The 13,752-nt window shown below is 56.4% G+C and overlaps 1 protein-coding gene across 1 annotated transcript; it reads right to left on the bottom strand.

The window, feature by feature from the left end:
- Positions 1-1,115: 1,115 nt before the first annotated feature.
- On the bottom strand, positions 1,116-12,901 carry LOC142821633 (zinc finger protein RFP-like). Its single transcript, XM_075913207.1, has 5 exons — positions 12,401-12,901; positions 11,012-11,107; positions 7,378-7,400; positions 7,182-7,285; positions 1,116-2,027 (listed from the first exon to the last, which is right to left on the bottom strand). Exons 1-5 carry the CDS (start codon positions 12,815-12,817, stop codon positions 1,471-1,473), a joined length of 1,197 nt encoding a protein of 398 aa, XP_075769322.1. The 5' UTR covers positions 12,818-12,901; the 3' UTR covers positions 1,116-1,470.
- Between the last annotated feature and the right edge of the window lie 851 nt (positions 12,902-13,752).

The following is a 13,752-nucleotide window of genomic DNA, read 5'->3' as shown; positions in this document are numbered from 1 at the left end:
CCTCCCACCCTACATCTCCCCATCCATTGTAAATAAAAAGTTGCAAACGTGTTGCAAAAAAACCTGTGTTCATTGTTTATTGGGAGATATGGGGAGGAGAGGAGGGAAGGGTTGGTGATGGGAAGGAGATGTCAAGGGAGCCAGAGGTAACCCTACCATGGGGCCTGGGAAAACATCTCTGTCAGGGCCTCCCGGATATACACCCCATCACGGTGCGCCTGGTGGATGGCAGCTGTGTGGTACTGTTGAAAGGCTTGGCCCTCGCCTGCCATCCATGCCAGGAAGGCCTCCCCCTTCCACTCCACGATGTTGTGGAGCACACAGCACTTGGCCACTACCTCGGGGACATTCCCTTCACTCACCTCCAGACAGGTGAGCAAACAGCAAAACCAGGCTTTCAGACGGCCGAAGGCACACTCGACCAAGTTGCAGGCCCGGTTGAGGTGGTCATTGAATCGTGCCCGGTTGTGGTCTGTCTGCCCTGTGGAGGCCTGCATTAACCAGAGCAGCAGGGGATAGGCCATGTCCCCCACAACACATGTGGGCATGGGCACATCCCCAATAGTAAATTCCCACTGGGGGAAGAAAGTGCCCACCTCCAGCCTACCAAACAGGCCGGACTTGTGTAGAATGCAGGCATTGTGTGCCCTGCTGGACCAGCCCGCATAAATGTCCAGGAAGTGGCCACAGTGGTTCACGAGGGCCTGGAGTACAATGGAGAAATACCCCTTTTGGTTTATAAAATGGGCTGCTCGATGCTCTGGGGCATGGACGGGGATGTGGGTTGCATCCAGAGCTCCCCCACAGTTAGGGAACTCCAGGGCAGCGAAGCCAGCCACCGTAGCCTCCACGTCCTGTAAGCGGATGACTCGCTGGAGCAGGATGTCATAGATGGCATGGACAACCTGCAGAAGGGTGCACAGAAACACAGGGGAACGCATCACATAAGGCAGGGTGAGTGCGTGCTCCCTTGGGGGCTTCCCACCCCCCCATGATGCCCTTTGCCCTCACACTCACATGCACCCAGGGCCCCTAAATTAGTTTCTAAATTAGAACATGTTTTTTCTTTCATATTTGACATTGAGATGTCACAGGACTAGAAAACTGACAAGAATGAAAGTCCCCTCCCCCGTCTCCCACCATTTGCTCTCCCGGGGCAGGAGATGGAGCGAGGTGAGGGCAGTAAACCTCACCCTCTGTCAGGCCACATTTCTTACCAGCCTCACCGTGTGCTGGGGTGGAGCAAACCCGGGGTAGGAGGAAAGGCAGCCTGGGCTCCTTGCAGCCAGGAGGTCCCATTCACCCAGCCTGGGTTGGGCTGCCAAGTGCCTGGTTTTTGATTGGAGGCTCCAGTTGCAAAGGGAAAGGGGCAGTGACCAGTTGGCACAAAATATCCAGGTACCTGCAGTGCTGTGCCTCCTGAGGGAAGAGGCACAGCGCTGGGAGGGGCCAGTCAGTGCTGCAGGGTCACTACCAAGGATTCCCTCCCGCCTCTGCTGGCACTGGGCAGATGGTCAGGGGAGCAGTGTTGGTGCCCCTAATGTTGAGATAGGGACTGAAGAAAGGGCACAGCATCCCAGAGAAGGTGTCGGTGAAGGTGAAGAGATGGGACCTGTCAGTCACATTATAAAACAAGACCTCGCCCGCCTCGTAGTCCAGGAAAATCCCCACCCGGCTACGCTTGGTGCTCACGGGGAGGGGGGTCGGGGAGGAGGTGCAGGCCTTGTATCCCCCGTCCCTCAACCACATGACCCAGTATCCATTCTTAGGTGTGAGTGTGACCTTCCCCTTCCTGCTCACAGATTCCCTGCAAACCCCCAGAGTCCATCCTGTCTTGTCTCCCACCTCCACCTCCCAGTAACACCTCCCGCCTGCAAACCCCTTGGCACCCAGCACAAACACACAATAATCAAATCTCTTGGGGATATCGAGCAGATCCTGGTGCGTGTCTCTGAGTCTCACACATTTCCGATCCTCAGACAGGACGAGCCAGGGGTTTGCCGTGTCTGGATCCAGCGTCACCTCCACTGGGGAGAGAGTCACAGAGTCAGGGCCGGGAGCAGGGGCATGTCTCTAAGGTCAGAGGGAAATTGACCTGCCCCCCCCCCCATTAAGCCCTGTACGGGGGGGATTCTGAGGGGAGTCAGGGACCCTCTGCCTGGGAGGAGAGAGAGCGGGAAAAGGGCAGGTCGGAGCTGGGGAGGGATGGCAAGCTGTTGGTGGGGGGAGGGGCAAGGATAATGCTAGGAAAGGGGAGGGGCAGATGATGGGGCAGAGGGGGAGGGGCAGAGCAGAGGGAGCAACCATAGGGCCAATGTGGGGAAAGATGAGCAGGCACAAGGGAACAGAGGTGAGGGAAGGGGCAGTCCCCTGGAGGGCTGGGTGGAGGGGGAGGGGCAGATGCAAGGAGGGCAGAGAGGGAGGGGACACCAGGGGGAGGAAGGGAGCAGAGGAGCACAGGTACACAGACAAAGGGATATGGGGAAGGCCAAGTCCTAGGGAGGAAGAGGGGTGAGGAGATGTGGGCACCAGTGTGACAGAGATGGGGTGAGGCCTACACCACAGGACCCAAAGGGGGGGGGGGCAGGGAAGAGACACCAGGCAGTCATCCTGTGAGTGAGACACGAGTTGTCCTTCCGCTCTGCTCAGGCCTCAGCTGGAGTCTTGTGTCCAGTTCTGGGCTTCACATTTCAGGAGAGAGGTGGAGAAATTGGAGAAGGTCCAGAGAAGAGCAACAAGAATGATGAAAGGTTGAGAGAACATGAGCTAGGAGGCAAGGCTGAAGGAATTGGGCTTGATTAGTTTGGAAAAGAGAAGATTGAGGGGGGACATGGTAGCAGTTTTCAAGTATCTAAAAGGGTGTCACGAGGGGGGGGGGTTGTTCTCTTTGGCCTCTGAGAACAGGACAAGAAGCAATGGGCTTACACTGCAGCAAGGGAGGTTTAGGTTGGACATAAGGAAAAACTTCCTTCCCATCAGGGTGGTGAAACACTGGAATAAATTGCCTGGGGAGGTTGTGGAGTCTCCATCCCTGGAGATATTGAAGAGCGGGTTGGACACACACCTGTCAGGGATGGTCTGGATGGTGCTTGGTCCTGCCATGAGGACAGGGGACTGGACTCGATGACTCTCAAGGTCCTTGCCAGTTCTGTGATTCCTATGGAAGTGAAGGCAGAGAGGGGCCTCAGGGAGGCAGAGACGAGGTGACCAGAGGGGCTGGCTCCAGGGGTGCATGATGAGGGAGGCAGAGGGGCAGGGAAGAATTAAGGGGAAGGAGGAGGGAATGTGAGGGGAGGTGATAGGTACCAGGGTGGGGGTAGGGGAGAGGAAAGGGGCTTGTGCTGAGGGGAGGGAGGCAGGGCAGGAGGAGAAAGGGGAAGCACCAAGGGGCAGAGACAAATGCTGGGGACAGGGATGGAGAAGTCACCAGGGCAGATGAGGGTGAGGTGGAAGGTTTGATCCTCAGTGGGTGGGAAGGCGAGAGCAGGGTGGGTGCCAGGAGGCTAGAGATGTACCAGGGGAGGGGTTAAAGGCAGGGGGCAGAGGAGGAGCAGGTGGGCTGGCAGCAATGGGGCAGTAGCAGGGGCAGGCATCAGGCCTAACAGGGGCCAAGGGGAGACAGTGAGGAGAAAGGGCGGGGGGGGGGGGGGGAAGGTGTCAGTGGTGGGGGAGGGGACAGGCTGATGCTGAGTGAGGGGAGGGGCAGATGACGGAGCAGAAGGGGGCAAGAGGAGCAGGCACCATGAGGACAGAGGATGGTGAAGGGAGGGGCAGGTTCCAGCCAGGGTTTCCCTAGGACTCCGGGGGGTGTACACCAGTGCTCCCTCCAACTGTTCCTAGCCGTGTGTGAAATACATTTTATGACGTGCACTGAGGCACAACCAGGAGAGACACTGGCTGTGGCCATGTGAATGCTCTGCTGATCCACTGGGCAGCTGCTGAATCTCCTGAGCGCGCAGGGCAGGTGCGACAGCAGGGCCTGGATGAGCTCTCCCGGCTGCTGTCTGTGGCAGTGGGGTTGGTTCTAGTTTGTAAACAGGATCTGAAGGAGCCCCCCATGAGAAGCCGGGTCGGGGAGGTGCCAGGCCCAGCCTGTATTGCCAGGGACACGCCTGCCCTGCCTGGGGCCTGGCCCACAGAGCTGGGCTGCTGGGGATCCGTTCTGCCTGGGGCTGGGCACAAACCACTGAGGTGCCATGTGGGGTCAGGAAATGTTGGGACCCTTTTAGTGTCTGAGTGACGGGCAGCAGCAGAGCTGGGCTGGGCCTGCCTGGGGGAATCTGTGCTGGGGCTTGCTCAGGGCTCAGCTCTGGACCCACGGCGCTTGTCAGTTCCCAGCCCTGGGCATAAAAAGTTCTGCAGCACCCTACAGCCTAAAAGAGAGATGACTGGATTTCTTGTTGGTTTCTCAGGTGCTACAGGACCACTCATTGGTTTTTAAGGTTTTGGTTTTTTTTTCTTTTTAAGATACATACTCAATTGGAACCTCGGGGCTCAGCCCATCAGCTGGGAAAATAACAAACGTGCTGGAGACCAGCCCCTCTACGGTGACAGTTTAAGCCCTGGCCGTCCCCAGCCGCCCTGTGCTGGAGAGCAGGGGTGGGGCTGCCGGGGGCTGGTGAGGAGAGGGCGGGTGGCCCAGGGGTTTGCCGGCCCCTCTCTCCCATGCAGACAGAGCTGCCTGGGCCAGAGGAAGCCTTTGGCTTGTTTCAGTGACTGGCTGGTTTCAGTCACGGAGCTCTCAGGGCTGAGCCCTTCTGGGGACAGTGTGCCGGGAGGGGCGGGGTTGGGGTGCTCGGCCTGCACTAGCCACAAGGTTCCCCACTCAGAGCTGCTGTTGCCCAAGCTGGTGGGACCTCGAGGGATGGGCTAAGGTCACTGGGGAAGGGGGCAGCAGAAGGTGTCGGTGCCGGGCCATTGGGGACAGAGCAGTAGAGGGAACAGTGCCGCAGAAACAGCAGCAGCCAGAACATGGGTGTGTGGGACTGGGTTTCAGAGACTTTGCTCCAGCACCCTGCTTTGTGCCTGGGAACCGCATGGGCGGGGAAAGGGGGGGGTGGAAAAAAACCCACACCACATTTCCTAGGACACCAAGACTTTTAAAATCCATTAATTGCCAACGTCGTTGTGTCACAACATCACCAGTGTGACAGGCCAGTGTCTGGGGGAGTTTCTGTATTAACTGTGTTATTATAATTAATTTTTATGCAAAATCATCCATATTGGGCCAGACCCCTGGTCCCTCTGCCCAGTGTCCTGCCTCCTGCCACTGCAGCACCTGGAGCAGCCAGAAGGAATGAGCAGAGGAGGGAATCGTCTAGTGATCCCTGCCCTGTCATAGAATCCTAGAGCTGGAAGAGACCTCAGGAGTCATCATGTCCAGCCCCCTGCCCAAGGCAGGACCAACCCCAACACAATCAACCAGGCTTGACCAAGTCCTGGCTGGGACAAAGACACCTCTAGGGATGGAGATTCCACCCCCTTCCTAGGGAACCCATCCCAGGGCTTCTCCACTCACCCAGGGAAATCATTTTTCCTCATCTCCAATCCAGACCTCTCCCACTCCCAGCATCCGGCGCACAGAGGTCAGGGACACTCAGATCAGGCTGGCACATCCCTGCCCATCCTGGCTCAGAGACACTGGCGGAGCGACCCTCCATGAATGGATCTTGCCCTTTCTGAGCCATGTTGTGACTTTGGCCTTCACCCCACCCCCAGCAGAGCCCCGCCGGCCGACTGCGCTGCATGAGGAAACGCTGCCTTGTGTGTGGGTCAGTCTCTCTGCCTGGTCACGTCATTGGGTGCCCCAGGCTCCTGTGTGCAGTGAAGGGGAAATGACACTTCCTGACTCACGTTCTCCTCACCTGCCCACATTCTCCAGGCCTTACGTGGCACCAGGTGCAAGGAGGGGCAGAACAGGTATCACAAAGGCATAGGGGGGACCCCAGGAGGCAAAAGGGCAGCAAGGGGAGGGTGGTTATCAAGGGGGGGAGGGGCATGTATGGCAGGTGCCAGGAGAACAGAGATGGGCAAGGGAGAGAGCAGTCCCTCGGGAGGAAGGGGGCTGAGCAGAGGGGCAGAGAGGAGCAGGGCAGGCACCAGGGGGACAAGGGAACAGGGGAACACAGGAGGGGCAGAGTTGGGTGTGGAGAAGGGAGAGCACAAGGGGGGGCAGAGGAAAGGTGAGTGGAGGGGCAGGACCCAAAGTGGAGGGGAGAGCACCAATGAGCTAGAGGAGGAGGGAGGGGAAGGGGCAAACATCAGGGGGCCCAAAGGAAGGCAAGGGAGGGGATTTGCACGGGGCAGGCAGCTGGGAGAGATGGGGCTAGGGGGCCAGAGGAGGGGAGAACAAAGGGGTTGGCTGTACTGGATTGGTGCAGGGGACGGTGCAGGAGTCAGAAGGCAGAGGAGGGGAGGGGCAGAACTAAGAGAAAGGTGGATCTGAGGGAAGGGGCAGGGGCAGGCACAGGCGGGGGGGCGAGGGAAGGGCTCATGCTGAGGCCTAGGTGGGGCCCAGGGCAAGAGAAGGAAGGAGTAGGCGGGGTGGGGACAGAGTGGAGGAGAGATAATGTCAGCAGGACAGTCAGTGGAGGGGTGGGAATGGGATAGGTACAAGGGACAAACGGGGCTGAGGGAGGGGTGGGCATCAGGAGGTGGGGGGGCAAGAAAAGAGGTGCATTCCAGGGACTAGAGGGCACAAGAGGGGGGAAGGGAGGGGCAAACAAAAGGAAAGGGGAGGGGAGGGAGCAGTGGGGGTGAAAGGAGGGGGGCATGAGGAAGGTGGGAGGTGGGGCAAGTCACATGTGAGGGTGCCAGCCGGGTCCCAGCCTCTGGGCTACAGGCTGGAAGGGAAACGGCAGCACCTGGTTCTGACCATGGACACTCGCCAGCAAACTCAGCCTGGGGCCAGGAACGGTTTCACTGAGCCTCAAATCGAATTGTTCTGCCAATAAACCATTAGCACCCGATTCCCCAGCCCCTCTGCAAACCTGCCTGAGCAGCTGAGGTGCCCAGGCCCAGTGACAGGTGGGTGTGAGCAGCAGGCAAACTCCCCAGCACTGAGCCCATCAGACTCCAGCTACCACACAGCTCCCAGCCAGGTCCACGTGTGTCCTGGGGCCCCAGGCTCTGCCCAGAGCCCCCGGCACCAAACAGCTCGATGTCCCAGGGGCTCCACTCACCTGCAAATCTGTTCAGAGTTTCCCTCAAATCAAGACAAATTTTATACTTGCGCTGCAGGTCGGTGCAAACAGCTTCGGGTTCCTGGAGTTTCATGTTTTCACTCCTAGGAAGCAAACGTCCCAGCATCAGCAACTGCTCTGCATCACTGCAGGGCTCCCACCAGGAATATGAGGGCAGCGAAAACGGGACACGCACCTGCTCAATGTGCTTTTCACATCCTGAAAGGAGAAAGAGAATTGATGCTCTGTGTGAACACCGGGGGCAGAAGCCGGAGCGATTCCCCATCTGGGTATCAGCCGTTCATAGAGGCTACGTCTACACTGGCCCCTTTTCCGGAAGGGGCATGTAAATTTCAGCAGTCGTCGTAGGGAAATCCGCGGGGGATTTAAATATCCCCCGCGGCATTTAAATAAAAATGTCCGCCGCTTTTTTCCGGCTTTTAAAAAAGCCGGAAAAGAGCGTCTAGACTGGCCCTGATCCTCCGGAAAAAGTGCCCTTTTCCGGAGGCTCTTATTCCTATTTTGAAGTAGGAATAAGAGCCTCCGGAAAAGGGTGCTTTTTCCGGAGGATCGGGGCCAGTCTAGACGCTCTTTTCCGGCTTTTTTAAAAGCCGGAAAAAAGCGGCGGACATTTTTATTTAAATGCCGCGGGGGATATTTAAATCCCCCGCAGATTTCCCTACGACGACTGCTGAAATTTACATGCCCCTTCCGGAAAAGGGGCCAGTGTAGACGTAGCCCTAGAGAATAGATTCACCCTCCCGGGTTTCACTATTCTGTGGCAAAACCTCCTGCACTGGTTTGCATTTGCACTCAATTCATTGTTTGTAGGTCAGATGGGAATTTAGTTAAATGGTTCTTCCTTCTAGCAACCCCGCCCCTATATCTGTGTTTAGCGACTGGTTGAGGCCAATGCTCTGGAGTCACAGCACGGATGGGTTTAGCTCTGCATCATTTTTGCACCAAACATTCAATCTCGCAGGGCACCCCTGGATCTCCACGATTCCCCTCCCACCCAAACAGCACCGTCTGGAACTGAGGGAACCCTTGGCCTGATATTGTCGGTCAGGAGGCCACAGAACAAGTTTACTCTAACTCAGGGGTGGGCAATAATGTTTGGCTGGGGCCCACTTAAATTTTGGAAGTGTCCCTGGGCTTCTCTGGAAGGGGCAGGGCCTAAACTGGAAGGGCAGAGCCAGGCCATGATGCTTCTGGGCTTCCCACCCACAGACCATTATTGGTCTGTGGGTAGGGGAGACCCTTTGCCTCCCCTTCCCACTGGGCACCCATGCCAGGGCGAGAAGAGGCTTCACACGCTCCTCCTCCTTCAGCAGCGTGTGCAGCTTGTTAAATTCACCGGCAATTGTCTCCCGCTTCGCCTGCACTTTCCTCTGGAGAAAGGAAAGGAGAGAGGAACCCACAGGCCAGTGCCGAGTTACAAACGGGGCCTCTGCCCGTGAAGCAGGGACTGTGAGGACAGTGTGAAGTCTGGGAAATGTACCATAAAGGGCTGGTTTTAGCTCAGAGCGAACAGGGACAGTCCCGTGGGGAGGTTGTCCAGGGTGCTAGGTAAAGCTGCAGACTGTTATAGCAGGCGACATGGGATGGGCACAGGGGGGAGGGAAGAAATCGAGGGAAAGGAGAGATGTACCGGAGGGTGGGGGGGCCCACAGGGTGCACAGGGCTGAACACTCTCTCCTCTGCCCCCCAAGGGACCTGTCACAGCAGGGTGTGGGCGATGCTCATTCTTGACAACCTGCTCCCAGGGCTGTATGTTCAGCATCGAGGGCTGGTCCAACAGCCCCGTGGGTGCCGTCCTGGGGCTCACATGGGTGTTGGGCCCTCGCAGCATTGCCAGGGCTGGCTTTGGCCTCACCCAGCCTTACCATGCTCCCCAGGCCCATATGCCCAGCGACCAGCCAGTGTCCCTGTCACACCCTACACCCTCAGCGGGGAGCTCGCTGTAACAGGCAGGGGAACCAGAACGGACGTGTTGTCCCCTGGGTTCATCTCCCAGCAACAGACAAGCCCGGGGACATAAGAACAACCAGGCTGGGCCAGACCTAAACTCCATCTAGCCCAATGGCCTCTCTGCCGACAGGGGCCAATGCCAAGTGCCCCAGAGGGAGTCAACAGAACAGAGAACCATCCAGTGATCCCTCTCGTCACCCATTCCCAGCTCTGACAGAGGCTAGACACACCATTCCTACCCATCCTGGCTAACAGTGATTGATGGACCTAACCTCCATGAATCAATCTAGTTCTTTTTTATACCCTATTAAAGTCCTGCTCTTCACAGCATCCTCTGGCAAGGAGTTCCACAGGTTAACTGTGTGCTGCATGAAGAAAAACTTCCTTTTGTTTGTTTTAAATCTGCTACCTATTCATTTATTTGGTGACACCATGTTCCTACATTATGGGAACAAGTAAATAACTATTCCTTACTCACTTTCTCCACATCACTCATGATTTTATAGACCTCTATCATATCCCACCATAGGTTACGTCTAGACTACAGGCTTTTGTCGACAGAAGTTTTGTTGACAGATACTGTCGACAAAGCTTCTGTCGACAAAGAGTGTCTAGACTACATTCAGTTCTGTCGACAAAGCAAGCTGCTTTGTCAACATAACAGCGTGGACGCAAAGGACAGTTTAGATGCAATAATGACTTCTGTCAACAGAACTCTGTCGACAGAAGGCGTTATTCCTCGTAAAATGAGGTTTACCAGCATCGACAAAACTGCTGAGTTCTATCAACGTTATGTTGACAGAACTCAGCGGTAGTGTAGACACAGGTTTAGTTTTGTCGACAAAAGTCCACTTTTGTTGACAAAACCCTGTAGTCTAGACACACCCTTAGTCTCCTCTTTTCTAAGCTCAAAATTCCCAGTCTTTTTCATCTCTCGATACGGGACCTGTTTCAAACCCCTCATCGTTTTTGTTGCCCCTTTTCTGAACCTCTTCCAGTGCCAAGAGATCTTTTTTGAGATGAGGCAACCATATCTGTATGCAGGATTCAAGCTGTGGGCATCCCATGGTTTTATACAAAGGCCATAAGGTATTCTCTGTCTTATTGCCTCTGTATGTCTCGTTGGGACAGTAACAGGAGCAGCAGAAGGTGACCGGGATGAGATGGCCATGTGGCAGCAGAGGCTATGAAGTGGCCAAGCTCTGCCTGGGTTTACTCTGACCTGCCCCCAGCTCGGCTCACTCAGGGGGTGTCCCCGCTGCTGTGGGGTGCCGAGTGCACCATGTGCAGACATACCCCAGCTAGTTTTGATTTACCAGAACAGGTTCATAGCCTCATCCTGGAGCTTTCAGCTACTTCATGCCTGGGAGCGCTGCTGGGGAAAGGGCTCAGAGACTACGTCTACGCTGCAGAGAGATTTTTTTTTGAAAAACGGCCATTTTTCAAAAAAACCTCCAGTTACATCCACGCTGTGATCGCATTCTTTCTAAATTAAATCGAACGAACAGAGGGGTTTTTTCCCAGCACTTGTAATCCTTATTCTATGTGGAAGAAGCCTTTTTGCAAAAGAGCTTTCACAAAAAGGCATGTGTGGACGGGGAAGAGGAAGTTCTTTCAGAAGAAGAGGAAAAAGCCCTGGTAGCCTCTCCGCCCATAGCAATCACAGCTGACACATGAGAGAACATCCATTCAGTCTGGACATTCTCTTTTGAAAAAGCAGATCGCTTTTTCGATGTGCTTTTGTTTGCAGACGCTCTCTTTCAGAAGATGATTTCTTGGAAGATCTCTTCCAAAAAAAGGCTCTTCTAAAAGAAGCCTGAAGGGTAGATGTAGCCAGGGAGATTAACCCAGACGCCCACCTGCCACTCTGCGGTTTTCTCCTCCTCTTCACTTCTCAGCACCAGGGCCTCCTCCAGCTGCTCCCTGAGCGGGCCCAGGGCTCCCTGGAGTTTCTCCTGCAGGGCATCCAGGGCGACAAACAGCTGTTATCTGCCTGTCTGGCAGGCGGCGAGTGCCATACACACCGGCCTTCCGTATGCACACGCAGGGACCCGGCCTGGAAGGAGGCAGCCGCTTGGCTCTGCCAGCCCCAAAGGGACCCTGGGAGCAGAGATGCCCAGTTCTGAGCAGGGGCTCTGCCTACTGCAGCCACTCAGGGCAACTCCGCCCTGGTATGTTAGCGCAGGTGCCACGTCCCTACACATGGGCTAGAGGGGAAATGGCTGGGGAGCCTCTGAATGATCCCTCCAGCTAGAGGGTGAGAGGAGCTGGGGCAGGAACCTCACTGCACCGTGCCCTGGACCCAGACCCATCCCCGGAACCAGATCCCCACTCTGCTCTCCCATGTGCACCCAGGCTCCCAGGGGGCCTCCCTCACAGCAAAAGCCTCACACCAGAGCAGCCTCATTACCCGTGCAGGAGGCTGTGATGTGGCTGGAGACCGGCGAGGGACAAGGGAGCCCTGGGTCTGGGGGAGCTGACCTATAATTGTAACTGCTCCTGGGCTGTGGTAACCCGGCGTTCTCGCCCCCTTGGGCAGCCTGTGATTCATTCACCCAGCGCAGCACCATGCCAAGCGAGGGCTGTAAAATCCGTGCTAACCCATCAAACGTCCAGTTAACCTAACGCTTCACCAGTTAACCAGACTACATGGGACTTCACTGCTGGCTCCAGCTCCTGGGCCCACCGGGAACAGAGGCTGCTCCAGACAGGATGCCGAGGAAGTCCCTGCTCCAACTCTACTGCACCATCGTCTTCCAGATGGTGGTGCCCAGCTTCGCTGTGGTAGCAGAGCGACCCAGGTCCAGGTTACTTCACTTTCCCGTACCATGGAGAAGGGCGACGGAGCGGAGCAGAGCAGGCTGCTGGGCCACTTCAGATCCCACCACCACATCAAGTGCAGGAATGGGGGCCAACCCCTACTGTTGCTCCACATCAAGCCACCCAGTGACACCTGGTTCATGTCAGGGGACAATGGGGTGGAGCAGGAATTGGGATTGGGGGGAGGTAGGTAGGTTGCAGAGGTAGGGTAGCAGAGGTAGGGTGCAGCTGGGGGGTAAAGGAGGTTGCCCTAGATCCCATCCAGGAGGGGAGGGGGGGTCTTGCCCTAGATCCCATACCTTCTTGGGGACAGCCCTGGCTGTAGCATCAGCACTGCCATAATTAGGTTGATGTGAGCTGCCCATGTCGCCCTAACACCACAGTGTGAACCAAGCCCCAGGACCCACCCTGCAGAGCCTGGTCCCTACCTTGTACTCCTGAGCAGCCTCCTCGATGGGCACCACCGGGTGTGCGCGGTGCTCCCGGGACCTGTCGCACACCACACAGATGGGGGTTTGATCTTCCTGGCAGAAGAGCTTCAGGGCCTCCTGGTGTCTTTTGCACCCTGGCTGCCCCTTGGGCTCTGGCCCCGCCGGGAGCTGCAGGCGTTTCACCAGCTCCACCAGGTTCCCCAGCTGGTAGTTGGGCCGCAAGTGTCTCTGCAGGATGGTGACTCTGCACTGGGGGCAGGAGAACTTGGGCTCCGACTCCCCCCAGCACTGGCTGAGGCAGGCCCGGCAGTGGTTGTGCCCACACTCAATAGACACCGGGTCTGTGAAAAATTCCAGGCAGATGGGACACGTTACCTCATCCTGGAAGCTCCTGGCCAGGTCCCCGGCAGCCATGGCCTCTCTGCAACCCGTCTCTGAGGGTTGGTTTTGTTTCCTGATCAAATGGAGGAAGCAGCGTAGCCTGTTCCAGCTGTTTGTTTTTTTGTTTTGTTTTTTCCCTCTAAGCAAGATGCACAACTGGGAGCCAATCACACTTGCTGGATGGAAATGAAGAAAGAAAAAAACACCACAGAAGTCAGACCCCAGAAATGCACCAAGCTACCTAAGAAAACTCCCAGGCAGTTACAGACACACAGAACCTTGCTTGTTTAAAAGTCTCAGGGGGGAGCCGTGTTAGTCTGTAACTAAAAGAAGCTTAAAAACCAACAAGTTTTCATGGGCACTGCCCACTGCTCTGGGTTTGCCATCTGAGGCAGTGGGTTGTGCCACAAAAGCTCATGACATTCTCCAGATTTTTTGCTAGTCTCTCAGATGCTACAGGGCCAGGGGTTTCTTAAGGCACCCAGAAGCCGGCACCGCTCCCGTTTACAGGCGTAAGCAGGAGCTGAAGGACTGTGTCCCTTACAGCGAGCTGGGACTGGGGAGGGACCCTGAAGGGGCAGCGGGATTAATTCCCCCCTATTTACCCTTCATGTTTCACAATCAAATTCTGTTCCCCTTTGCCCCCAATAATACTGGGGTGCTGCTGAGGCACGTGACTCACCCCATCATTAATGATCATCAGAGCCAGGACCCATTTGGGTACCAGTATCTCCCAGCAGCTAAGGCAGGGGTAGCCACCCCCGACAGGTTGTTTTACTGCCCCAGGTGGGGTGGAGAATAGGGGTGATAAGGGCCACCCCACCCCAAGGGCCTGCTCTCTGCTTTGCTGCCCCGTTTCCCAGGGCAGGACTCGAGAGGCCACAGATGCCTGCTCCAGCCCCTTGCATTCCCTTCCCTTCTGGCCTCACAAGCTCAGGCCCTGTGACCCCAGGGGGTGGCTGCCCCCA

Source organism: Pelodiscus sinensis, chromosome 31, assembly GCF_049634645.1.
Source record: "Pelodiscus sinensis isolate JC-2024 chromosome 31, ASM4963464v1, whole genome shotgun sequence".
NCBI classification, from domain to species: domain Eukaryota; kingdom Metazoa; phylum Chordata; order Testudines; family Trionychidae; genus Pelodiscus; species Pelodiscus sinensis.
This window is presented reverse-complemented; position numbering and strand designations above follow the sequence as displayed.